Raw genomic sequence first — 26382 nt, forward strand, 5'->3', positions numbered from 1 at the left:
TAAATGCTGAGCGAACTCCAGCCCGCCCCTGCCGCTCTGGTCTCCTCATGTGAACTGGCAGACCCGGGCTGGCGGGAGAGCTCTCCAGTTTCCAGGTACGCGGCTTCTACTGAGGTTTCCCCTCCTCCCCTGCCCCGCACCCGGCCTGGCCATGGTCTCCCTGTAAGATCTCTTGGTCAAGGGCAAGGATAGATGTCTTGAAACATAAGCCGAGCTGGCAGCTTCTTTGTTCCTCTGGGACACACATGCCAGAGCACATGCAGAGCCTGGCCATGTTGTCAGACCAGGGAGCTGAGGACACAGGCCTCAGGGAGGTGGTGGCAGACCCAGGCTCCAGCCAGCCCTGGTGGGTTTTGCAGGTGACTCTGGGGAAAGCCCTCCCCCAGCCTCAGTTTCCCCATTTGTAAAATGAGGATGGTGATTAAGGTTGGAGGTGGGGAAAGGCCCCAGCCCCGTGCTCAGACCAGGCTGGCGGCGGGGGCCCTGGTGAGAAGTGGTTGGATTCCAGTTCTGTTTGAAGGTGGAGCCAACAGGATTTGTTCTCTTTTTTGCATGTGGAGGGGAAGGAGGCCCAAGAATGACTGCCAAATTTTGGCTGGAGCATTTGGAAGGATGGAAGGACTGACTGCCGAGAGGGGGATGGAGAGAAGACGGGTTCAGATGTGGACATGTGGGGATCGTGATGTTATTTAGGTTCCAAGTGGAAACAGTAGGTGGGCAGATATTCGAGTTCTGAGGAGAGGGCAGGGCTGGAAATACATGTTTGGGCATCATTGCTAAGGGAGCTGGTGGGATAGAAAAGCAAAGAGGACCAAGGCTTGGGTCTGGGGCACTTCTGCCTTGGAGGCTGGGGAGATGAAGTGGGAAAAAGGCCAAAGAGATGGAGAAATAACAGCCAAGGAGATGGGAGGAAACTGGGGGTGTCCTGGCTATTACCAAGTGAAGACAGGGTTCCGAGGCCTGCAAGGTCACTGCAGACACATTGTCTGTCTCTGAGCTTCAGCATTTCCTGCAAGTGGGCAGTGCTAACAGCCAGGGGATGAGCTGATAGAGCACCCTTGGTGCCTGGCCTGTGGTAAGTGCCCCCAAATGGAAGCAGTTACTAGTCAACTGTATCTTGCTCTGGCTGTGGGGTGACCACACAAGACAAAGGACATAAGAGGACATTACAAAATGAATGGCTGTGTGCATGGGAGGAGACAGGGACGCTGAGGGGAGGCTTTCCCCTCCCCAGAGCCAGCTAAGGACTGAGACAGCACCTGGGAGGGGCTGGGGTGGGGTCTGGGCAGGATTTGGTGACGTGAAGCAGGTATTCCTGGGGATGGGATGGCATGGACAAAGCCTCACAGGCTGGACCAGTCCCAGGGTGGGAGAGGGAGAGCTTTTGTGGCCATCCCCCAAGCCCTGCCTGAAAGCTTGCAGTGGGGGTGCCAGAGTCATATGATCGCAGACTGGAAGGAACCTCCAGACAAGGCTTTTGGTCTGTTTTGCAGATGAGGAAATTCAGAGATGGGAAGGGCCTTTCCTGTGGTCACAGAGCTGATAAGGGCCTGGGGGCACAGGGGGGCTGGAGCCTCCCAGGGGGGGCCCTGCCAGCGTCTCTGCAGCAAACTCTGCCTTTCCCAGGCCCAGGGCTTTCACTGGTCCACAGCCTTCGTTGACCCCCACCCCATGGCCCACGGGACCAATCTCCACTTCCCTGGCCTGGCCCCCAAGCCACATTTCCTGCAACTCCCCAGGTGTCCCTTCTGTTCTAGCCACAGGCAGACCCCCTCACCAACAGCCCGCCTCGCCTCTGGGCATCTGCTGTTCTCTGGCAGGCCTGGGATTCAGTTTCCACTGCTGAAGTCCCACTCAGCCTTCACAGTGCTCTCCACAAAGCTTCCCTCAGTGCCATGGGTGGAAGGGACCTCTCCCTCCTCAGGCTCCCCACAACCCTTTGAACCTTTAAAGCAGCCATCATGCTCATCCTCAAGCAGCCACCCAATACCCTCTCCTCCTTCAAGAGCCAGGTGAATGGCCTCCTCCTCCAGGCAGCCCTTCCTGACCATCCTCAGCCAGGGCCAGGGGCCTCGTCTATGTTCCCCCCCAACATTGTGCTGAGCCAAGGTGTTATAGAGGTCGGTGTCGTGTCTCCTCCACCTGTTGGAGGACTCCTCATGGGCTGGGACCAGCTCAGTGCACCACGAGGCCCTGGGATCTGGGGGCAGCACAGGGCTGAGTATAAAACATGCCTCAGAAACGTTGAATTTGGGAGTGTCCTTTGGACCTTATTTGGGACAAGCAAATGGGGAAACTGGACCAAGGACACAGAATGGCTCTCAGAAAGGATGGCCATAATGATATCAATGCTACTATTTATTGTGCACCTGCTGGGTGCCATTCCAGACACTGTCCCAAATAATCTCTATGACAGTCCCCCGAGGTGGGTATTGTTATTGCCATCCGTCAGAGGAGGAAACTGAGGCTCTCGCCCCAGATTGCATGGGAAGCTCATGGTGAAGTCGGGCTCCAAGCCCAGATGTGTCCCTCTCACATGTCTCCATTCCAGCGAGGCATCAGGGAGAGCAGCCAGAAGGCAGAAGACTGTTCCTAGGCTGAGCGGTGGACCTTGCCAGGAAAGGCATCCTCAAGGCTCAGGGCAGAGACCTGGCTAGGCCCCTGACTCAGTGGGCCTGTGTACCCGCCACTGGCCAAGCCCCAGGCCTGTGATGAAGCCCTGCTCCTTTCTGGCTGGCCAGGGTTAGGCAACCAAGGGGGACATGGAGAGCTGGTCAGGGGTCTAAGAACGCAGCTAGGCTGAGCCCACTCAGATGAGGCAGGGCTGGGGCCTCCTCCAGTGTAAATCACAGGGTCCTGGAGGCTCCCAGAAACTCAGAGCTCTAGCAGCTCCGGATCTCACTGTGTTCAGAGATTTAGAGCCATAAAATCTTGGTACCTGGGAATTTTAGAGTAAAAACCCTCAAACCATTGCTTTGGAAGCTCTGTGGAGGCCCCAGGGCCAATGGCCAACCCAAAGAATTTAAAGGTCCAGGTATTGATCTGTGGGTGTCAGAATTCTTGACATCAGCAGGGCTCACCAGCCAGGCCATGCTCTCTCTCCCTCTTGCATACAGGGTAAGCAGTCCTAGACAGGGCTCGAGAGCTCACAGAGGTGGGAACTCCCCAGTGCTAATAGCACCAGCTGCCCAGAGGCGGCTCTGAACCACGTGTGGGAGGCTGGCTGGAGACAGGAGAGACAGGCCTGGGGAGAGAGACAAGAAGGCAGCAGAGAGGAAACAGGAACTCTTGAAAAGAAGGAGAGATTAGTTTGGTGGGAAAGGAGAGAATGGACAGATAAGGTTCCGTGGGGAGGCCCAGTCCAACCAGAGGAACAACCAAGGGGGGCCCAAGCCCAGCCCTGAGCAAGCAGATGGTCTGTTGTTCCTGAGCTCACGGAGACCAGCTGCCAGGATATACAGACCAGGGCTCCAGCAGGATGCAGGCCCCGGCCCAGGACCCCAGACCCAACAGAGGCTGGATGGGATAGGAGCAGTTTGGGGCTAGGAGGCAGGAATCCCAGCATCTTTACTACGCTTGCTGTGTGACTCCAGACAACCACTGGCCCTCTCTGAGCCTCTGCAGCAGTTGTCTTGTTTAATTCTCACAACCTAAGGGGCAGGGCCCAGCATCTCTGTTTTATTGATGAGGACACTGAGGCACAGAAAGGGAAGCAAGTATCCCAGGGTCACAGAGCAATTAGTGGCAGAGCTGGGATCTAAACCCTAGACTGCCTAGATCCAACTGCTGGGCTCGTTCTCAGCCTTCATGATGGGCATCCCAGGGATGAAGGTGGCCCCCAGCGGGGCATTACACAGGAGGGAAAGGGAATAATTCAGGACTGAGCAGTTCCTGACATCTGTCACAGGACTGGAAAGTGCAGTCCAGGCACGGGGGTCTGTGGGAGGGTTGCCCATCAGGCCACAGCTTGGCCAATACTCTCCTGCCCTGTCCTCCCTGGGTGTACTGCCCACCGTAGCCTGGGTGCCTGGCTGGCCTCCCAGGCTCCACCTGCATGGGGGGGGTAGTGAAGTGCAGCTGTCCCTCTTTAGTGGGCCCATAGCTCTTGGTTATTATATTGGGGGGTTGGGGAAGGGGAGGCAGAAGACAGGCAGAGCCCTGCAGGCTTCAGGGATTTGGGGAGTGCTAGAATTTCAAGGAAAAAAACAGTTTCTCCTATACTCTCATTTGACAATCAACACAGACTTCTATGACCAAATGTGCAGGAATTTCTCTCCACCAGCAAGCAAGCAAGCAATTCTGCACCAAACAGCAGCTGGGTGCCCTTCAATTCAATTCAATTCTGACACTATTTACCTGGAGACAGTGTCATATCCCACAAGTTGAGGGCCCAGTCCCCAAGACTGCCCACCTCTCCACTTCTGATGCCAATGGAAGCCCCAGGTTGTTATGTCTGTGCCTCTGACTGACTGGCTATAAATCAGAGTTCCTACTACTCCCTCCTCAGGTTTGATTAATTCGCTAGAGCAGCTCCGAGAACTCAGGGAAACACTTCCATATGTTTACCAGTTCATTATAAAGGCTATTACAAATGCACAGGGCGAGGTATAGGGGAAGGGAGCAGAGCTTCCATGTCCTGCCCGGGCACGCCGCCTGCTAGGGACCTCCATGTGTTTGGCTGCTTAGCAGTCCATCCAAACTCTGTCTTTTGGGGCTTTTATGGAGGTTTCTTTATGTAAGCATGATTAATTAAATCACTGGCCACTCGGCCACTGGTGACTGACTCAACCTTCAGCCCCTGTCCCCTCCTGGAGGCTGGGGAGTAGAGCTGAAATGTCTTGAACCTCTGATCCTGGTCTTTCCTGTGACCAACCCCCAACCAGCTACCTAGGAGCTGCCGGCTACCAGTCATCTCGTTAGCATAAAAAAAGACACCATGCTGGGGATTCCAAGGATTTTAGAGAAATGGGGACAGAGACCAAATGTATATTACACAATAGCACAGGGAGGGAAAGCCCACTTCTCTCAGGGTGTTGAGAGTACAAAGTACAAAATCAGGAAGACTTCATGGAAGAGCTGCCATTTGCTGTGTCCAGAGAGCTGATAGGATTTCAAGAGATGGAGATGGAGGCTAAGGAGAGGGGTCTGCATGGGCACAGCCTCGGCAGCAGGGTATGCTCAGAGGATGCCAGGAAGCAGGTGTGGCTGGAGTGCAGGGGCCATGGACACCAGGTCAGCAAAGGTCCAGGCTAGATGGCCTGAGGCCCTGGGCTGGTACATTAGAGCCAAGGGGTCTAAGACTACTCCCCACCAGGGTGCAAGCTGCCAGCTGGCTTGCCCACCAGCTGCTGGCCAGGCCACCGGCCCACCCACGGAGCTGACTGGCTTCATGCAGAGCACTTTCATAGCCACATGTTTAAAGGGTCCCTTTGCTCCCATAGACCAAATCAATATCCGCCCAGCTCCCCAGACTCATGGCTGCTGAAGACATTCTCTTTATCGGCCCCCTGGTCCCCATTGCCTTATCTGCTGGACGCCAGCAGAGGGGCTGAAGAGCTGGGCAGGGGGCTGAGGGGGCAGTGATGGTGAGAGCAGGAGGCGGCTGCGGCAGATTACACCAACCATCCCTAATCCCCACCCCATTCGGGCTGTCAGAGGCTTGTGAGAGGCCCAACCTCCAGAGCTCCTGGGCAGGGGCACAGATGGAGTTGAAGTCCAAGTGTTTACGTCTCCACTGTTGTTGCATCTACAAAAGTGAGCTGTCCTCAAGGGGGCTGTGGAGCGGGAGGCTATCTGAGAGGTCCGGGACGGCAGCCTGTTGGATACCATGACCTTGAAAGCTCCTTCACACTCTAGGTTCTAAGAGTAGATTTTCCTTGGATTCTCGACCTCCACTCTGAAATATTCCATGGTCCTGGGATTTCAGGACCCCAGGACCCAAGGATAGCAAGACTCTATCATGTCTAGAATTTGAAGAATCCAAAACTGTGTGCCGTTGCCCTCTCCTCCTGAAGTGCAAGGTGTATCTTTTCCTGTGTCTACATTATTCTTCCCCTCTCCCAAGACCTGTCTTCTCCCAAGACCTGTCCTCACTTCCAGTCACACACGACCCATCTGAGCCAGGTCGGGGAGGGGGGTGTGCAGTGGAGCGGCCCACAGGAAGTCACTTGATGCAGACCCTGGTTCTGCATTTCCTAGGACATTTCTGGGGAAAGGACAGGCAACTCGGGTACCATTTGATCCCAGGCCAACTCCTGGGGACTGGCCGTGAGTCCTGAGTAGTTTCCCTGCAGGTCTGTCATGGGCTTGTCCGTGGTGCTCTGGGTGCTCCAAGTGACAACTGCCGGCAGCTCACCAGCCCTCGGTGTCAGCTCGGCCGTTCCCCTCCTGGCAGTTGTTGTCCTTCCCTCCTACTGTCCTGTAAGGTGGACCTGCAGGCCCCTGAGGGCTTCTTTCCCTGTGAACAGAGGCTCCATCATCACCGCAATAGGGGCCCAAATCCTCAGGAATGATGGCTGCCCTCGACACTCCCTGTCCTGGCCAAAGTCCAGGCTTGGTTTAAAATCCATTTCTGGAGCAAAGGAAAACAGACCCCACCTCCTCCTGCACACACTCAGCCTACCTCCCCCAACACACACTACTCGGCCTCCCACCCTCTCTCTCCAGAACTACGCAGGAGAGCGCTGTGTAGCAGGTAGGGCATGGCCTGTTAGAGCCACACAGCCAGGGTTTTAACCCTGCCACTGCCCCTTCCAAGCTGAGGGACCCTGGACACCTCGCAGCACCTGAGACTCCACTTCTTCAGCTGTAAAATGGGGGTGAATGCAGGCTTGTCATGACCTCTCAGGGTTGCCCTGACACTAGGGGGAGGTCAAATGTGTAACACATCCTGCACCATGTGTGGCTGGATTGGGCCCAGCCAGAGCAGCAGGGTGGCACCGTGTGGTTAGGAGCACAGCTGTGTTGCCAGCCAGGCCTGACTCAGACTCCTGGCTCTGCCCTCACTAGTCATGTGACCTGCAGGAAGTTACTTAACCTTTTTGAGCCTCAGTTTGTTCATCTGTAAAGTAGCATGAACCACTCACCTCTTTTCATTGTTGTGAGGCTCAAACTAGGCAATGCACATCAAGCACTTGGCAAATGGTAAATATTATTCATTGGCAGTCTTTGTGATTAAAGAAGAATTCAGTCAGTCAACAAACCTCCACTAAGCCAGGCTCTGCCAGGCACTGGGGAATCAGAGCTGAGACCCATGTGGCTCTAGCCCTCAAAGCCCCCAGACATGGGGAAGGGACCGTAATTGAGGGGTGAGCAAAGGGGGCTGGGGGCCTGGGGCCAGGGGCTGGGGAGGGGGCCAGGGTGGTCCTCCCAGGGAGGCCCCAGGGCTGCCACACTGGATCCAGAAGGTCAAGGAGCAGTGCCCAGACAGACAGCAGGAGGACACCCAGGCAGAGAGGACAGTGTGGCAGAGGCTCAGGGAAGGGGAGGGCAAAGTCTCTTCAGGGGACACACTCGCAGGGGCATTCAGGTGTATGGAAAAGCCCAGTTCTGGGGGACCCATGGGAAGACCCTGCTGGAGTGGAGCCCAGCCCCGCCCTCACACACTTTGACAGCCAAAATGGAGTGCGGGTGGAGTGAGGCTTTGTCCACGTCCTTGATGCAGCCCTGAAGTCCCGTGGCCTCTTCTCCCCAGGAAGCAGTGGGCCTCTGCGAGGGCCCTTCGCCACCCTCAAGTCCCCCAGCCTCAGCCCCTCACAGCGCCCCCACCCCTACCTCCCATGGCCCTGTGGCTGTGAACACTGATGGACCAGGGCCCCTGGGGACACATCTCATTCCCGCTGTCCCCCCAGAATGCAACCCAGGCCTGGTCCAGAGAAGGAATGGAGGCACAAGCCCTGGTGGGGTGAACATCAGAGGGCTGGTGTCCCCCAAAGCCGAGGCTGGGGCCAGGTCCAGGCTCTATGGGGTTGCACATGAGGACATATGAGCCTCTTGGAGGATACCACCTGCCAGACGCCCATCCTCCTACAGGTTAACCCCCATCTGCAGACGAGAAAGCTGGGATGGGAAGGCTGTTCCTTAATGGCACTGGCTCCCTCCCAGTGGTTCGTACCTCAGCGGCCCGTGGCAGGGCCCAGCCCTGTGCTAAAGGCCTTCCCGCCTGATCTCACCATGCTGTTTCTCAAGCACCTACTGATGCTGGGGACTGCCCTCGGAGTGTGTGCGCGTGGGGGCATCTCCCGGGGCTCTCCGAGGACATGGCCCCATGGAGGGTGTGAGGCAGAGTGGCCCAGGTCAGAGCCTCACACCCTCTGCCCTATGACCCGGCTTCTGGGTGGCCTGGCTGCTTGAGGCAGGATGTCTGTGCCCTGGAAGAAGCTCCCATAGGGACACGACGGGAAGGTTAAGAATCAGAGTCACAGAACTTAGCACCTACCCTTGCGTACCTTGGGGTGTGGAAGACTAGACCACGCCATCCTTCATCATGGCCGGGACCGCGTGATAACGAGCCCATGACTAGCTCTCAGCACTAGGCACCCATGCGTCCTAACTGCTTAATCTGTCACACAGCCCTGTGAGTGGTCGCCGCAGCATCATTACTAAAGAAACAAGTTACGTGCGGGTGATTCTAGAGCCAGGCCATGGCTCAGCTCCACCATTTCATTCTGGAGTGACCTGTGTCACCTTCTGTGCCTCAGTTTCTTCATCTTGAGAATGAGGACAATCACGGCCCTCCCTTCTCTGGGATCTCGAGGGAAGTAGGGAAGGTCAAGGGCTGGAGGCAGCCTTGGGAGTGGCCGCCATGAAGGTCACGGTGCTAGGCTGATGCCTGGGCTCCTCTTCAGACACACCCCTACTCTTGGCTGGTCCTAGCAGCCTGTGTGCATGGGACCCAACTGCCTGGGCACTTGAGGCCTAGCCTCCTGCTACAGCCCCTGCCACCATGCCAGGCACAGACTAGGGGCTTACCGATGGCCACTGTTTTTATTATTTGGGAGAGGAGGGAGAATGTGAGTGGTATGTGGAGGTACTTCCATGTAAGCCTGACCCTCCCCCGTAAATGCCACCCTGGGGCCTTCTATCCTTGGTAAAGGACATCCCTCCATGTTGTCACCGGGTCACCCTACCCTCCTGCTCAGGAGGGAATTGTCCCATTTTGCAGGTCCCCTTTGCCACAGCTCACTGAGGACCAGCTCTGCAGCTGGCACCCCATGAGGGAGGCTCGGGGAGGCTCAGGCAGGCTGTGGGCATGGGAGAGAGAGCCAAAAGGGACCTTGGAAGTCAGCCCATCCAACCCCACTCTGCAGGCGGGGAAGCTGAGGCCCAGCAGGGTCAGGGCTTCCCCAGGTCCCACTGTGTGTCAGAGGCAGATTCTGTGTCAGTGTTCAGGTCTCTGAGGGGCTGGTGGGCGGTGGGGCCTGGGCCAAGCAGGACCCGCTGTGATCAATCCCCACCACCCCCGCCTGCCTTGCCCCCAGAGGCAGGGTCCTCCCCCTCTCCCCACAAGGGTGCCGGCAGGCTGGGGAAGAAGCCCAAATATTTAGTCTGTGAGGAAGGGAGCAGAGCTCAGATCCTGGCCCAGTGGCCCTGCCCCAGGCCCTGTGCCAGAAGCCACATCACAGAGGGCCATGACCTGCCCCCCTCCCCAAGTCCTAGGGTCCCCATCACAAATATTTCTTTCCACAAACCTGTTATGGTGCCTGAACTGCCACCATTCATAATTCTTCTGGGTTAAAGCAACATGTCTTCCCACTAGGTTTCCTTTCCCTGAAATAATAATAATAATAATAATAACAGCAACTCATGTATGTATGAGGTTTACACTTCATACAGGACTTTCATATCCCCCAGCACCTCATAACAACTCTGTGTGGTGGAAATGTTATGGCCATTCTAGATGGGAAACCAGGGCTCAGGGTGGTGGGACTTGCCCAGGGCCACAGAGAGCTTGTAGGGCACTGGACTCAGCTCCAGGTCTGACTGCAGAGTCCGGACCCAGTCCTGGCCCTCCTGGGCATGGCAGCTGGAGGTGGGGTGCCTGGGGGCTGCCCAAGGACAGAGCCTTCTACTGCAGAGCTGGGGCTCACATCAGCCCCCGGCCTGCGGGGGGCCTCCTCCCAGGTCTGGGCAGGAACCAGTTAGTAGTACCCCAGGCTCCTCCCCCTTTTCTCCTACAGCGGGACCCCTCCCTCTGGCCTCATGCCTGGCTGCAGTTTGACAACTCCCAGATCTGATCCTGCCTGGTCCCCCAGGAGCCTCAAACTCACCGTCATCCCCCAGTCCTGAGTCCCTCTGGGTTCCTATCTCCATGAATGGGAAGCCCCATCATTCCCCACCTGCTTAAGCAGAAATGCAAATTCTCAGGCCCCACCCCTACCCATCAGAAACTCTGGGGGACAGGCCCAGCAATCCACGCTTTCCCAAGCCTCTGGGGGATTCCGATGCTAGAGATCAAGAGGCACTGCTCTAGCACAGACATCTGACCTCTTCACTCTGCCTAACACCCTCTGTGGCTCCCCACGGCCACAGGATAAATCCCAGCCCCTCACCTGGCATGGACAGCCTCTGATCTGGCCACCCGCTGCTCTGCAGCCTACTCCTCCCCACACCCATGTGTGCACTCACACCCTGCACTCCACACTTCTCACGCACTGCCTTCTCTCATGTCTCCAGGCCTTTGTGCATGTCATCCCCCCTGCCTGTCCCCAGGCAGCCTGGCAACTCTTATGATCCTTCAACTCCCTCTGCCTCTGAGAAGTCTTCCCTCACTTCTCCAGGCAGAGGGGGCCCCAGTATGGTACCCACAGCCCCTAGGCTCCCCCTGGGACAGAGCTAGTCACCCTGTGTGGTCCTGCTTGTTTTGACCCCACTGGTCTGTTTCAGTTTTCGTGCAAGGATTGGGCTAGGGAATGCCTCAGTAAAGGCTGAGATGAAAATAAGAACAAGGAAGTTTGGCTGCAGAGATCAGGGTCACGTCTTCTAAACGGAGCTCAGCTGGCTTAGATCAGCTCTAGGGACAGGCCCTGGGCTGCCCTCACCACCACAGCCTCACCGTGGGCCCTCCCTGCCTGCCCCTTGGGCCTTCGTCTCTCCCTGTGTGGGTGAGTGGGACAGAAGCAGCCCTTTGCCACAGCTCAGAGACCCCTGGGTCTCCAGCCCCTGGATGAAGATTGCAGTGCCCCTCACGCCAGGCCTCCACTTCTGTCCACTTGCTGCCCCCACCACCACCCCAAGAATGGTGACCACAGCACCTGCCCAGGTCCCTGCACAGCCAGGGTGACATGGTGTCACCTCCAAGGGTCCATTTTACAGGATGAAAAGTGAAGCTGGGGAAACAGGGGCCAGCTGCCAGCTGAACCTGCTGAGGGTTCAAGTCACCCCTCACTGGGCTGGCTGGGAGAAAGGGAGCCCACCGCCCACGAGCCTCTCTGAGCTCATGGGGGTCAGCAGACCTGGTGGGAATCCCCAACACCCGGCAAGTTCCTGAGCCCTCATACCTCTGTTTCCTCTCTTTTCACATGGCCACGACGAGGCACACCTCCCGGGGAGAAGCAGATCAGGCACTGGATGTGAAGAGCCAACTGTCCTCCTCCAGCGCACCCGAGCTGCTGCCTGCTCTGTGCAGGGTGCTGGGGACAGGGGAAGTCCTCCTGGCCATGTGGCCCCTTCTTTTCCTCAACTCTTCTGGTGTTCCAGTTGTCCCTTCCTGCTCTGCCTCTGAAGAGGCGCTTGCCACTGGTGTGATCGGAGGGGTGTGGGGGCCGCTCCTCCACCTGGGCTTGAGGCTACCCTGCCTGGAATTCACCCTCGCCACTGCTTCCCTTTGCAGTCAGGCCCTTCCCCAGAAGAACTGCAGGTTCCCTGGGAGGTGACTCCTCAGACCCCCTCCTCAGTGTGCCCAGGTTCCCCCTGCCCTTCCCAGCTGCCCCTGATCTGGTGTACACAACCAGGCCTGACCCTCATGACTCTGTGGGGTCCAAGTGTCCTCCAACTTCTCCTATTCTGTGGTCGTCCAGATGTTCCACAGATAGGAGGGCCCAAGCCAGTGAGGGGGCAGGGGAGATTCTTGAAGGGGCTCATCTCCTCTGGGATTTCAGTGGTCATCTGCCTGACCACGTGACCTCTGTCATCCTTTCTGGTCTTAAAGATGAACTTGAACTGCTGAGCTGGAGGTTTGTGCCTAGTTTCTCCAAATCACTGAGATGTGTGTAGCTGAGCTATCGGATGAATAATGCATGGATAAACAGATGGATGGGTGGTTGGATGGATGGATGGAAGGACGGGTGGATGGATGGATGTTTTTTAAGAGTTAGCCAAAGTTTCACCTTCCTCAGGAAGCCTTCTTCGATCTCCTGGCTGAGTCAGAGCCTCCATCAGGCCCCCATAGTCCTGAGCTTTTCTGTCTTGGGGGGCTGAGCACAGACTGAGACTTCCCCAAAACAGGACCGTGGTCTGGATCATCAGTGACCCTGAAACTCAATCCAGGGCCTGTCCATAGAGGCCTCCAGGGAAGTTCTGGACAATGAGTGAGAAATGAATGAATCAGTTCCAGCTAGGTAAGTGTGCCTGTCCGACAGAAGATGGGCAGGAGGGAAAGCCCTGAGAGGTCAGCAGAGGCTAGCCCCGACGCTGCTCCTGCTGGAACTGGGGCTGGTGGGGGCAGGAGGAATGCACTGTAGTTCAAAGTAACCACCATTCACGCTTTTAGTGCACCTGCCCTGTGCCAGGCACGTGCCAACCCCTTTACACATGCCATTTTATTTAAACCTCCCAGGAGATGCTATTTGCATCCCAGTTTTTCAGATGAAGGTGCTGAAGCATCTTAGAGAGATGTAGTAACTTGCTCAGGGTCGCTCAGCGAGGAGGTGGAAGGCCGAGGTTTGCACTCAGGTCTGAGTATGCCGTGTTGTGTTGTGCTGTCAAACATCAGGCTGAGGAATGGGACTGGATCCAAGTCTGTATGAGACTGTCACATACACTCTCCATCCCAGTGGAGAAAAGGCATCTTCGTGGTGGTCACGATCAGCTCCTCCAGGAAAGGAGTTGGACCCCTGGGCCTTGGTTCCAGAAAAGTGTTTGTCACGCCTCCCCACCCCCCATACCACCCTTCTCCTATCCCCACAGTTCCAAGCTTTTGGAGTATCTGCAGCTGGGAGACTTCCAGCCACAGCTGAACTTGGCTCCAGAGGCCCCTAGGAGCTGCAGCTGCTGCCCTGGAATGGGGCGGCCTCCCCCAGAAGCCTCCTGCACTGGTGCCCTTTGCCCAGCTCCAGGCTGCTTGTCCATCAACTCCTGCCCCCCAGCCTGAACACCCCACTGTGGTTCCCCCTTCCCTTAGCCTTCAAAGTGGATCGTTCTTAGTTTGAATCCCAGCAACTCCCCTTACTAGCTGTGTGGCCCCAGCCAGTGACTTCTGATCTCCCAGCCCTGGCTTTCCCAAATATTGTGTGTAAGCAAGGACACAGGACCCATCGGCAGAGTGGCACTGTGATGGACAGATGATGGTCCTAGAATAGCTCCCTAAGCCTCTTCCCCTCTTCCCTCTAGTAGCTAAACCACATGGTAAATTACTCTTAGAATTTAGCATCAGGGAAAAAATCAAGTCTTTCCTGAAGAACTGGTGTGCTTTCTTTGGTCAGACAATACAAAGTATTTGACGCATCATTATTTCCTTTGTTGCTGTGGTTTCCAGGAAGTTCAGAGCTAAACTTCATCTTAATTGCAGTCATTAGATAGGTCACTGTGTGGATGACAAGTTACTTCCTACGCTGTCTGAGGAGTTTGGGTTGGGACCTCCTCAGCATCCTTTCTTTTGAACTACCCCTAATCTTTTAAAAATTATGGGGGGAACACAGGGTTACTCTTCAGTCCTGGCTGCCACATGCAGCTCTCTGCTGTCCAGCCCCAACCGAGCCCGCACCTCCTCCAGGCCTGCGCTCACCTCCTCTCCAGCCAGCCTGGCCCCTCGCTTTCCTGTGTCTTCCCCGTTAGGCCTGTCCCCAGGTGTTTGGCTGTGTCACAGACTAAGGTGCCCCCTTCCCTCCCATCTGCCAAATGCTAAGCCCTCGTTCAGGGGCCACTCCTCCCGGGATGAGTCACTGGCTTCACAGCCCACACCTTCCCTTTCCCAAAGTCCCACTGCACTCCCGCTCTCCTTCCAGCCCATCCACCACTTCTGGAAAATCTGCTTTGTTCCAGGCGCTGTCCTAGGGATTCTGCAGTAAGCAAAAGAGACAAACCCTCTGCCCCGTGGAATGACACTCTGGTTGGGGAGGATAACAACAAATAAATAAGTAAAATTTGAGGGTTGGGTTTTTTTTTTTTAAATCAGGTAGTGGCAAATTTTAAGGAGAAGCTTAATAAAAACAGCCTAATGGGGGTAGGAGTACTGGTGGGAGAGGAAGTATCCTAGTTCTTTAAGGTTGTCCAGGAAGGCCTCACAGTGAAGAAAGCATTTGCACCAAGCACTGGCAGGGGTGAAGGAGCCGGCCCTGTGGTTGTGGTGGAGGGAGGGAGTGTCCCAGGCCGGGGGATCCTGGGGCCACTGGGGCTGGAGTGAGTGTGTGAGGTGGTGGGGACTGGACATGAAGTCAGAGGGGGAACGGGGTCAGACTGAGGGACCGTGGGCGCCTCTGCACCCTCTAGAGCAGGGCTGCTACATGACCTGCTCTGTGCCAGGCTCTCAGCTCGGTGCTTGATGTCCGACTTCTCACTGGATCCTTCTGGAAATTCTGTGAATTGGCACTGGCAGCAGAGAGGGGGAAAGGACCTGCCTGAGGTCACACAGCAGTGGGGCCCTTTCCCTTTCTCCCGAGTCTGTGGCAGGTGGTGGGCTAGTGAGGAGGGAGGGGAAGGGATGTGCCCTGAAACTGCTTATTTTCCTCGGCCTCTTCTCTCAGCATCTGCCCATAAATCACTCTGACACCCGACGAGGGGGCACGGAGAGATTCAACATCACCTCCGTGGGGGAGCGGTTCCCAGGCTCCCGCACTGCAGCTGAGCTTGTGGTTCTTGGCTCTGGATGCTGACTGCCCGGCCCAGGGCTCCGAGTGCCGGCCCAGAACACCAGGGGAGCCGTGTTTTCCCTGGGCCAGGCTGAGGTTCAGGAGAAAGAAGAGGACCCCACAGGCCAGAGGATCTGGCTAGCAGATGAAGGGTTGGGGAAACTCAAGTGTGCAGCCCAAAGACCAGGGGGAGACCCCGGCCTGTCCGCAGGAGGGTATGGGAGCCTCGCAGCTGGGGGCCTCCTTCTCCGTGTCTACCGCCCTCCTGCCCAGCCCTGCTGAAAGCTCTGGTTGTCCCATAGGCATCTGGATTGTTTTGGAGCTGGCACAGGAGCAGAGACAGGCATAACATGGGGATGCTTGCCAGGGAAAGTGAAGACCCCCCTTCAACCCTGATTGCCCTCCACCCACCCGTCCCCACTGCACTAAGTTGCCAGCACAGGAACCACCAAATGCTTTTTACCCAGAAGTGGGCTGGAGGCCTTTGGGAGCAGGTCTTGTATCTTCCCAGGGCCCCCCAGAGGAAGAGTGGCCCTTGCCTGGACAAACCTCGAGGATTCAGGCAGCACCTGTCCTGTGCAGGGCTCTGAGCTGTGCTGGGAAGCATCATAAACACGGCGCCCTGTCCTCAAGGAGCAGCTGGTCTCTGAGTGCAGCCCACTTCTCAGCCTGGCATTCAAGGCCTTAGGGGTGGCTGGGCCACGTCTCCTACCCGTCCTCCCCACCTGCCGTGTCCACCCATCATTTTCCACACATGCCTTGGATGTGGAAGCCATTACTTTCTTGAGGCTGATGCCTCTACCTGGCATCACCACCTGCAGTGGATTGAATGGCCCCCCACAGTCACTGAAGCTTAATCCCCACTGTGACTGTTGATGGTGGGAAACCCTATTACGGTAATTAAAAGATCTGGCCTTGAAGAGGTGATGGGGTTGTAGGACCCTGCAGCAGTGAATGGATTAATAACGGTGGTCAGGGGCGTGGTGCTGAGGGCTTTAAAAGAATAGCACATGAGAGGTTAGCCTCTCTCTGCTCTGCCATTTTCTGCCATGTGAGACCCCTGGGTCACTGCCGCCACCACCAAGACCTTCACCAGATGTGACTTCAGACTTCCCAGCTTCCAAAACCGTAAGCAATAAATTTCATTTTCTTACAAATTACTCAGTTCCAGCTATTTTGTTGTAAGCAACAGAAATGGACTAATACACCACCTGTCAGAGTCTCCCCATCCTTCACAGTCCGCATCAAATCTCCCTGGCCCCCTCACGTCGTGGGCACCTTGCCTGCACCATGCCTCATTTCCAGGCCAGCCACATGGTGAGAGGCAGCTGGGGCAAGGAGGTGGGAAACCACAGGTTCTGGGGTTAGAGGGGCCTACTGAGCATCTCCTGCCACCTACTAGACCACTTATTGGCCAAGTCTCTAAACCCCTCTGAGCCTCAGCTTACCGATGGGGACACTTGTTACTATAGCTCATGACTACATCTGGGGCTGTCATATGAGAATAGCTTGTGAAGGGTCAGCAAAGGGCTCAGCATTCTGTTGGTAGGTCTAGCCCGAGCGGAGAGGCCCGGCTGATCACCTCTCAACCAAAGCTCCTGCCTGCCATCACCAGCAGGGCAGGGCACCATGAGGAGGGGGCCTCTCTGGGGGCTGAGAGGGGAAGACCAGGGTAGCTCACACTTCCCTTTTCCATTGGAGATGGGTGGACAGCAGCCACGGGCCAGGGCTGCTCAGGTGAGAGGTGGGGCAGTGTCAGGATGAGGCATGAGGAGGCCCCATCTGGGCCCTTTCGGGGCTTTAGAATTCTGGGAGGGGGGGATGATATCTACTCCCTCGACCCATCTAAGTCCTCTTCCCCCCTAGAGTTGAGGGCAACTAGAGGCTGACCCCCACCATTTGCCTGCTCCCCACGCCCTCTCCTCTCCTGACTGGGGGTCCCCAGTTTTTTTCTATAGTCCAAGTTTCTTCTTGGCAAGGGGCAGAGCAGGCCACACCCCAGGCCCCTCACCTGCAGGCCTGCTCTGAGGCCTCTGAGGCCTAGCTGTGTGGCACAGTGACTGGCTGTGAGACCAGGCCAGGTGGGGAAGGGGAGGGGACTGTGCCATCCCTAGGAGCCCTGCCTGCTCTGGTGTCTGTGTGGCCCTGAGCCTCTTCGGAATGGTGTGGGGGAGGGAGCTGGCCTGAGCCAGCCTCACTGTGTGGCCTTGGACAAAGTGCTGCCCCTCTCTGGGCCTCATTTTCCCTTGGGCCAGTGGAAGGGCCGTCCTCACAGGGCTGTGGAGGAGTCCGTCCAAGGTGACTGGGGCTGAGGAAGGATGAAGCCCTCCACCCCCACTTGCTCAATCAAAGCTGTTAGTGCACTGGGGGGTACTGGCAGGGGCCTGTTGGGGGCCCAGTAGAAGAGACTATTGGGGGATGGCAGGAGTTGGACAGGAGGGGGCGGGAGGCCATGGGGACCAGCGAGGGTGGGGGTCGGCAGGTGGCCAGGCCCACCACAGGCCTCTCCAGGGCCTCCCTAATGGACCCCACAGAGGCTGCTTGTCAAGGCCTCTTGCCTAATTATCAAATCGTTCCCAGATCCCCTCCCGCAGCCTGACCTCCCCCAGCCTGAGTCTACTAGGAAGTGGCAAGCCCAGCACTGAGGTGGGGATGCTGGTTTGCAGGTCGGCAGGGTCCTGCTGAGCCCCTCTTGCTTTCATATTCCTGGGGGCCAAAGAGCACTTCACCCCCATCCAGCCCCACAGGCCCAGCAGACTCCTGCCCCCAGTCCTGTGTGGTGTGAGTGTTTAAGAGTCAGCCCTGCTGGGGGGACCTTGGCTGGCTTCTCTGGCTCCCGGTTTCTTCCTCTGTGGCCTCACAGGGCCATTGAGATAGTTTGTGCTGACTCCCTGCACCTCAAACCAGACTCTGGGAGGTGGAATGTGGGCCAAGGCCTTGCCCCCTCTGCCCAACCTTGACCCCAGGTTGCCTTTGCTCTCAGCAAGCCTCCCCACCACGAGTCAGCCTGCACATCTCGCGCTGGCTCTCTCCTGGCTGACTCCCCGCAGCCCCGGAGACTTGACACCGCAGCGCTGAGGGTTTGCTCTGAAGTGCACTGCTCAGGGTCCACGGGGGCCTGGGCGCAGACAGGGCAGGGACTTCCCAGGGTCTCACCATATGAGCCCCAGCAGAGCCAGCCCCTTCCCCTGATCCCTATTTAGAGCTCCCCCCACTTCCAAGTACACTCTCACACACGAGTGTGCACACACATACACACACTCCTGCACGTGCACACACAGGATCCAGCCAGGGTGATGTGAGTTGACATCTGCCCACCAGGTGCGCTCCAGCTGTTAATCAGTGCTTGGAAGCAGCCGCTGGTGCGATGACCCCCGGGGAGATGAGGGCAGCCAAAGGTCACCTGAGGTTCCCACAGCGCCTCACAGTGGCCCTGCAAAGCCAGCCAGCAGCCTGTCAGCCTTCGCTGTCCTGTCCCATTTCCAGATGGGGAATAGGGCTCAGAGAGGGGTAGGGACTTAGTGGGGGCCACACATCAGTGGCAGGGCAGGTAGGGCTAGACTTTCTACTCTTCCCTCATGGCCTGAGCCTGGACTCTCCCCTGCCCACCCCCGCCCCAGATATCTGCCCCACCCCAATGCCTGCTCTGTGCTGCCTGCCTGGGAGGAAGAGGATCCATGGGGCCTCAGCTGCCACCTCCAGACTCTGATGGGCCCAGGGAGGCGTGGGGTTCTTAGCTCTGTAGGAAGATAGACATTCTTGTGGTCAGAGTTGTCCCACAAGGGCAGGGGCTGCCACAAGTGAGAGGGATTGACCTCCCTTTTTCTCAGGGTGTATAACTGGGGGCTGGAGGCTGCTGGGGAGTGAGGTGGATGGGTTCAGTGACCACCAAGAGTCCTTCCAGGCATGGAATCTTGAGATTCTGAGTGTTAGTGACCTCCTGAACTGAGAATTTCTCTGAAATTTGGATTAAATGCAACCTCCTCCCCAGACTCCTTCCAGTCCAACTCCAGGATTTTCTGAGCTTCTAGAATCCCCTTGGCCAAGCCCCATAGCATGTAGCATAAAGATCAGAACTCCAATTCCTGCTTTCCAACGACAGCCAACAACTTTGCCTCTCCAAGCCTCAGTGGCTCCATCTGTAAGGTGGGGACCATCACAATACACTTGCCTCACAAATAGTAGTGGGGATAAAGTGAGGGGCCACACATGAAAGCCATTTGAGAACTAGACCAGGAACTTGTGAACCTGACCCTGGCTTGGAGGGCTCTGCAGGAGGAGACAGTGGGAGCAAAGATGAATACGGTTGGAGGATAAAGGGGTTGAGTGGACAAAAGCCCCTTTTGTCCTTAGTGGATATGGGTAAGGGAGCAATGGGGGCTGCAGCTGGGGGCTTCAGATGCCAGGCAGAGGTCCCAGGACCTGTGCGAGTGGATATGTGTTTCCCAGTGGGATGCCAGGCAGGCACATCCATCACCGCCAGGCCCCGCCAGCCCAGGCTCTGGCCACCGGAGGTGGAGGCAGATCAAAGGGCCTTGATGGTGAGGCCGACAGCGGGTTGGTCCCACTGACCACACTGACCCCAGCTGGTGGCCCGGGCCTTGGGAAAGGGGACTGGTAGAAGTCGGAGGATGAGGCTGGAGGGAGGCAGATTCTGGTCCAGCAAACAGCACCTCCTGGGTGCCAGACTCGGGCAGGGCTTTGCCCTCATCATTGAATTGGGTGCTCATATTGTGATAATCCATTCTACAGATGAGGACACCAAGGTCCAGAGGTCTCTTCTATCTGTGTGTCCTCCTGCCCCCATCCCCAACCGCAATGTAGATGTATATCTGAGGTGTATCCAGGGAAACTGAGTGGAAGCATCCAGATTGCTTGACGAAAGATGCTGGAAAGCTGAGACTGGGGGTCGGGGGCTTGAATACTAGGAAAATGTTTCTGGACTTAATCTGTTCATTCCAAAGAGCTCCAGGACCACAGCTCCTCTGCACCCCCTTCCCTTAGCCCTCCAAGATACACAGCAACCACAGTGGCCTTGGAGAGATTTCTCTGGGCCTTTGTCTCCGCATCTGTAAAACGGGTGGGTTGGACTCACAGCTCTCCAAGGGGCCTCCAGCCCTGAGATGGGAGGAGGAGGGCTGGAGAGGGGTTCCAGAAAAGAGGCCCTTCAGCACAGACTTAACGAGCCGTCAGTTCAGTTGGAATTGATCAAAACCAGACTTGAGCTGAGATGTGTCTCTGATTCGCACAGACTGAAGCAGCCAAAAATTCATCCCTCAGTGTTCCAGTAAATAATTGGACTCTCGTGGGGTTCCCAGGGTGGGTTGGATGTCTTGAAGGAAGTGCTTTTTACAAGGGTATAGGGAAAGTACAGCCAAGAGGGCAGGTCTGAGATATCTGCAGTTATGCACCTGGGCCCCAGCCCGGAGCCAAGGGCGGATAGTTCCCAGAAATAGACAAGTCAGTTAAAGTTTCAAGAGTGCCCCTCAGCTGTTTCAAGGACTCCCACTTGACCGAAGTTCACCCCTGGCTTGATTTAAACTAACCAATTACCTTGCTTCTCGCTTCTGTACCCGCGCTTTTTGCTATAAAAAGGACCCAGGAGCTCTACTCGGCGCGCCAGTCTTTCGAAAGACTGAGTCGCCCGGGTACCTGTGTGTTCAATAAACCTCTTGTTTTTGCATCCGAAGCCGTGGTCTCGCTGTTCCTTGGGAGGGTCTCCCTGAACTGACTGACTACCCACTGCGGGAGTCTTTCATTTGGGGGCTCGTCCGGGATCGGAGACCCCTACCCAGGGACCACCGACCCACCTGCGGGAGGTAAGCTGGCCAGCGACTGCTCTGTGTCTCGTTTCTGTGTCTAATCCTGTGACTCTGACTGTCTTTTCTGAGCGCGCGCATTTTGGTTTCAGTTTGTTCCGGGTTAGTCGCTCTGGGAGCGAAGTGCGGGTAGCGAACAGACGTGTTCGGGGGCTCGCCACCCGGCAATCCTGGGAGACGTCCCAGGATCAGGGGAGGACCAGGGACGCCTGGTGGACCCCTTGGCAGAGGATTATTGTGTTTTGGTCTCACCGCGTCTCGGGAGGCGCGCTCTGCCATCGGACTCTTTCTTCTATTTCTACGGCACTCGGTCTCGTCGCCGTTTCTGGTTTCTTTTTGTCTTAGTTGTGATAGGTCTTTGCGTCGTCGTTCCCCTATTGGAAATTTTCGAGATGGGGCAAAGTGCCCTTACGCCCCTCTCCCTTACTCTAGATCATTGGAAAGATGTCAAAGCCAGGGCTCACAATCTGTCCATGGAGATCAAAAAAGGAAAATGGCAGACTTTCTGTTCGTCTGAGTGGCCCACATTCGGCGTAGGTTGGCCGCCAGAGGGAACCTTTGATCTTACTGTCATTTTTGCAGTTAAAAAGATTGTTTTTCAGGAGACCGGAGGACACCCGGACCAGGTTGCCTATGTCGTGGTATGGCAAGACCTCGCCCAGAATCCCCCTCCCTGGGTGCCACCCTCCAGCAAAGTCGCTGTTGTTTCGGGATCAGAAAATACTCAAAGGCCACCTACAAGGAAGCCTTCCGCCCCTCCCCAACCCCCCGTCCTCCCGACACCAGACGACTCGCTCCTTCTCTCTGAGCCCCCGCCCTACCCGGCGGCCCTGCCGCCTCCTCTGGCCCCTCAGGCGATCGGACCGGTGCCGGGCCAGGCGCCCGATAGTTCCGATCCTGAGGGACCAGCCGCTAGGACCAGGAGTCGCCGTGCCCGCAGTCCGGCAGACGACTCAGGTCCTGACTCCACTGTGATTTTACCCCTCCGAGCCATAGGACCCCCAGCCGAGCCCAACGGCCTAGTTCCTCTACAATATTGGCCTTTTTCCTCAGCAGATCTTTATAATTGGAAATCTAACCATCCTTCTTTTTCTGAAAATCCAGCAGGACTCACGGGACTCCTTGAGTCTCTTATGTTTTCTCATCAGCCCACTTGGGACGATTGCCAACAGCTACTCCAGATCCTCTTCACCACTGAAGAGCGAGAAAGGATTCTCCTGGAGGCCCGCAAGAACGTTCTCGGGGACAACGGGGCCCCTACACAACTCGAGAACCTCATTAATGAGGCCTTCCCCCTCAATCGACCTCAATGGGATTACAACACGGCCGAAGGTAGGGAGCGTCTTCTGGTCTACCGCCGGACTCTAGTGGCAGGTCTCAAAGGGGCAGCCCGGCGCCCCACCAATTTGGCTAAGGTAAGAGAGGTCTTGCAGGGACCGGTAGAACCCCCCTCGGTTTTCTTGGAACGCCTAATGGAGGCATATAGGAGATACACTCCGTTTGACCCCTCTTCTGAGGGACAGCAGGCGGCAGTTGCCATGGCCTTTATCGGCCAGTCAGCCCCAGATATCAAGAAAAAGTTACAAAGACTAGAGGGGCTCCAAGACTTTTCCTTACAAGACTTAGTAAAGGAGGCAGAAAAGGTGTACCACAAGAGAGAAACAGAAGAAGAAAGACAGGAAAGAGAAAAAAAAGAGACAGAAGAGAGAGAGAGGCGGCGTGATAAACGCCAAGAAAAAAATTTAACTAGGATTTTGGCCACAGTAGTAAGTGATAAAAGGTTTACAGATAAGCAGAAAGGGACCCTGAGCAACCGGGCAAGACCGACACCTAGGGACAAAAGGCCTCCTCTCGACAGGGACCAGTGCGCCTACTGCAAAGAGAAAGGCCACTGGGCAAGGGAATGCCCCCGAAAAAAGAAAAACGACAAAAAAGCTAGGGTTCTATCCCTAGACGACTAGGGGAGTCAAGGTTCGGACCCCCTCCCCGAACCTAGGGTAACATTGACAGTGGAGGGGACCCCCATCGAGTTTCTGGTCGATACCGGGGCTGAACATTCGGTGTTGACCCAACCCATGGGGAAGGTAGGGTCCAGGCGGACAGTCGTAGTAGGAGCAACCGGCAGCAAAGTCTACCCCTGGACCACACAAAGACTTTTAAAGGTTGGACATAAACAAGTGACCCATTCCTTTTTGGTCATACCTGAGTGCCCTGCTCCTCTGTTGGGCCGGGACATTCTGACCAAACTAAAGGCCCAAATCCAGTTTTCTACAGAGGGCCCACAAGTAACATGGGGAGATCACTCTACCATGTGCTTGGTCCTAAACCTAGAAGAAGAATACCGGCTGTATGAAAAGCCGGCCTCTCCCTCCATCGACCCATCCTGGCTCCAACTTTTTCCCGCCGTATGGGCAGAAAAGACAGGTATGGGACTGGCCAATAACGTCCCACCAGTAGTAGTAGAGCTGAAATCAGGTGCCTCACCGGTGGCCGTCCGACAGTATCCAATGACTAAAGAAGCCCGGGAAGGCATCAGACCCCACATCCAAAGGTTCTTAGACCTAGGGGTCTTAGTGCCCTGCCAATCGCCCTGGAACACCCCTCTGCTACCAGTAAAAAAGCCAGGGACCAATGACTATCGGCCAGTCCAAGACTTGAGAGAAATTAACAAAAGGGTGCAAGACATTCATCCCACGGTCCCAAATCCATACAGCCTCCTGAGTTCCCTTCCGCCTAGTCACACTTGGTACTCAGTCCTGGATCTCAAGGATGCCTTTTTTTGCCTCAGACTACACCCCAACAGCCAGCCACTGTTCGCGTTCGAGTGGAGAGACCCAGAAAAAGGTAACACAGGTCAGCTGACCTGGACACGGCTGCCACAGGGGTTCAAAAACTCTCCCACTCTCTTCGACGAGGCCCTCCACCGAGATTTAGCTCCTTTTAGGGCTCTCAACCCCCAGGTCACATTACTCCAATATGTGGACGACCTCCTGGTGGCGGCTCCCACATATGAAGGCTGCAAAAAAGGGACACAGAAGCTCTTGCAGGAACTGAGTAAGTTGGGGTACCGGGTATCAGCTAAAAAGGCCCAGTTATGCCAGAAGGAGGTCACCTATTTGGGGTACCTGCTCAAAGAGGGAAAAAGATGGCTGACCGCGGCCCGGAAAGCTACAGTTATGAAGATCCCCACTCCCACAACCCCCAGGCAGGTCCGCGAATTTCTGGGCACTGCCGGATTCTGCAGGCTCTGGATTCCTGGGTTTGCTTCCCTGGCTGCACCCTTGTACCCTCTGACAAGGGAAAACATTCCTTTTACCTGGACTGAAAAGCATCAAAAGGCTTTCGACCACATAAAAGAAGCCTTGCTGTCTGCCCCCGCTTTGGCTCTCCCAGACCTCACCAAACCGTTTACTCTATACGTAGATGAAAGAGCCGGTGTGGCCCGAGGAGTGCTTACTCAGACCCTAGGACCATGGCGACGGCCAGTAGCTTATCTATCAAAAAAACTGGATCCAGTGGCCAGTGGGTGGCCAACCTGCCTAAAAGCGGTTGCTGCAGTGGCACTCCTCCTCAAAGACGCTGATAAGTTAACCTTGGGGCAAAATGTGACTGTGATTGCTTCCCACAGCCTCGAAAGTATCGTGCGGCAGCCCCCCAATCGGTGGATGACCAATGCCAGAATGACTCATTACCAGAGTTTGCTGCTAAACGAAAGAATATCGTTCGCGCCCCCTGCTGTCCTGAACCCAGCTACCCTACTACCAGTCGAGTCAGAATCCACTCCAGTACACCAGTGCTCAGAAATCCTTGCTGAGGAAGCTGGGACTCGACGGGGCCTGAAGGACCAGCCATTGCCCGGAGTGCCTGCCTGGTATACAGACGGTAGCAGCTTCATTGCGGAAGGTAAATGGAGAGCAGGGGCCGCCATCGTAGACGGCAAACGGACGGTGTGGGCAAGCAGCCTGCCAGAAGGGACATCAGCCCAGAAGGCCGAGCTAATAGCCTTAACGCAGGCATTACGCTTAGCCGAAGGGAAAAACATCAACATCTACACGGACAGCAGGTATGCTTTTGCCACTGCTCACATTCATGGGGCAATATATAAACAGAGGGGATTGCTCACTTCTGCTGGAAAAGACATTAAAAATAAACAAGAAATTCTGGCTCTGCTAGAGGCCATTCACCTCCCTAAGCAGGTCGCCATTATCCACTGCCCGGGCCACCAGAGAGGGAATAACCCTGTGGCGGCCGGGAACCGGAGGGCTGACGAGGCTGCAAAACAAGCCGCCCTGTCGGTCAGGGTGCTAGCAGAAACTATAAAGCTTCAAGAGCCAATCGAGCCTGCTCAAGCTAGGACCAAGCCAAGAGAGCTCACTCCTGACCAGGGAAAAGAATTCATTCAGCGGTTACATCAGCTAACACACTTAGGACCAGAAAAGCTCCTTCAACTAACGAGCCGCACCAGCCTCTCCATCCCGAATCTCCGGTCCACCGTTCAAGAAGTCGCCAATCGGTGTCCGGCTTGCGCCATGACTAATGCGGCTACCACCTACCGAGAGACCGGAAAAAGACAACGGGGAGATCGACCCGGCGTATACTGGGAAGTAGACTTTACAGAGGTAAAGCCTGGCCGGTATAGAAACAAGTATCTGCTAGTATTTGTAGATACTTTCTCTGGATGGGAAGAAGCTTTCCCTACCAAAACTGAAACGGCCCTGACTGTATGTAAAAAGATACTAGAAGAAATCCTGCCCCGTTTCGGGATCCCTAAGGTGATCGGGTCAGATAATGGCCCAGCCTTTGTTGCTCAGGTAAGCCAGGGACTGGCCACACAACTGGGAATAAATTGGAAATTACATTGTGCGTATAGGCCCCAGAGCTCAGGTCAAGTAGAGAGAATGAATAGAACCATCAAAGAGACCTTAACTAAATTGGCCTTAGAGACCGGTGGAAAAGACTGGGTGGCCCTCCTTCCCTTAGCGCTGTTCAGAGCCAGGAATACCCCTGGCCAGCTTGGTCTGACTCCTTATGAAATCCTCCACGGGGGACCCCCCCCCATACTTGAGTTGGGAGGAACACTGGGTCCCGATGATAACTTTCTTCCTGTCTTATTTACTCACTTAAAGGCTTTAGAAGTTGTAAAAACCCAGATCTGGGACCAGATCAAGGAGGTATACGAGCCAGGTGCCGTGGCCATCCCTCATCCGTTCCAGGTCGGAGACCAAGTGCTTGTTAGGCGCCATCGGACCGGCAGCCTTGAGCCTCGGTGGAAAGGCCCGTACCTGGTGCTACTGACCACACCAACAGCGGTAAAAGTAGACGGCATTGCAGCCCGGGTACATGCTTCTCACCTCAAGCCTGCGCCACCCTCCGTACCAGATGAATCCTGGGAGCTGGAGAGGACTGATAATCCTCTTAAGTTGCGCATTCGGCGGCGGCGGAGCAAGCCTACCAAGTAATAACCCTAACCAGCCCAACACCCTCACCTGGCAGGTACTGTCCCAAACTGGAAAGGTTGTCTGGTTCAAGACAGAAGTCCACCCCCTTTGGACTTGGTG

General features: G+C 56.0%; 2 protein-coding genes across 2 annotated transcripts in view; both read left to right on the forward strand.

The window, feature by feature from the left end:
• The first annotated feature begins 19458 nt into the window (after window positions 1–19458).
• Window positions 19459–22834, forward strand: LOC134376272 (uncharacterized). The gene is made up of 3 exons (XM_063094874.1): window positions 19459–19622; window positions 20749–20824; window positions 21973–22834. Exons 1-3 carry the CDS (start codon window positions 19459–19461, stop codon window positions 22783–22785), a joined length of 1053 nt encoding a protein of 350 aa, XP_062950944.1. The 3' UTR covers window positions 22786–22834.
• Window positions 22835–23492: 658 nt separating this feature from the next.
• Window positions 23493–26382, forward strand: part of LOC134376867 (uncharacterized) — a 3534-nt gene continuing 644 nt past the window's right edge. Inside the window, exons 1-2 of the mRNA XM_063095416.1 lie at window positions 23493–25443; window positions 25951–26382. The exon at window positions 25951–26382 is cut by the window's right edge and continues 644 nt beyond it. Coding sequence (XP_062951486.1) covers window positions 24001–25443; window positions 25951–26283 — 1776 coding nt within the window. The 5' untranslated portion in view covers window positions 23493–24000 and the 3' untranslated portion in view covers window positions 26284–26382. The remainder of the gene's footprint in view (window positions 25444–25950) is intronic.

This window comes from Cynocephalus volans, chromosome 4 (genome assembly GCF_027409185.1).
Source record: "Cynocephalus volans isolate mCynVol1 chromosome 4, mCynVol1.pri, whole genome shotgun sequence".
NCBI classification, from domain to species: domain Eukaryota; kingdom Metazoa; phylum Chordata; class Mammalia; order Dermoptera; family Cynocephalidae; genus Cynocephalus; species Cynocephalus volans.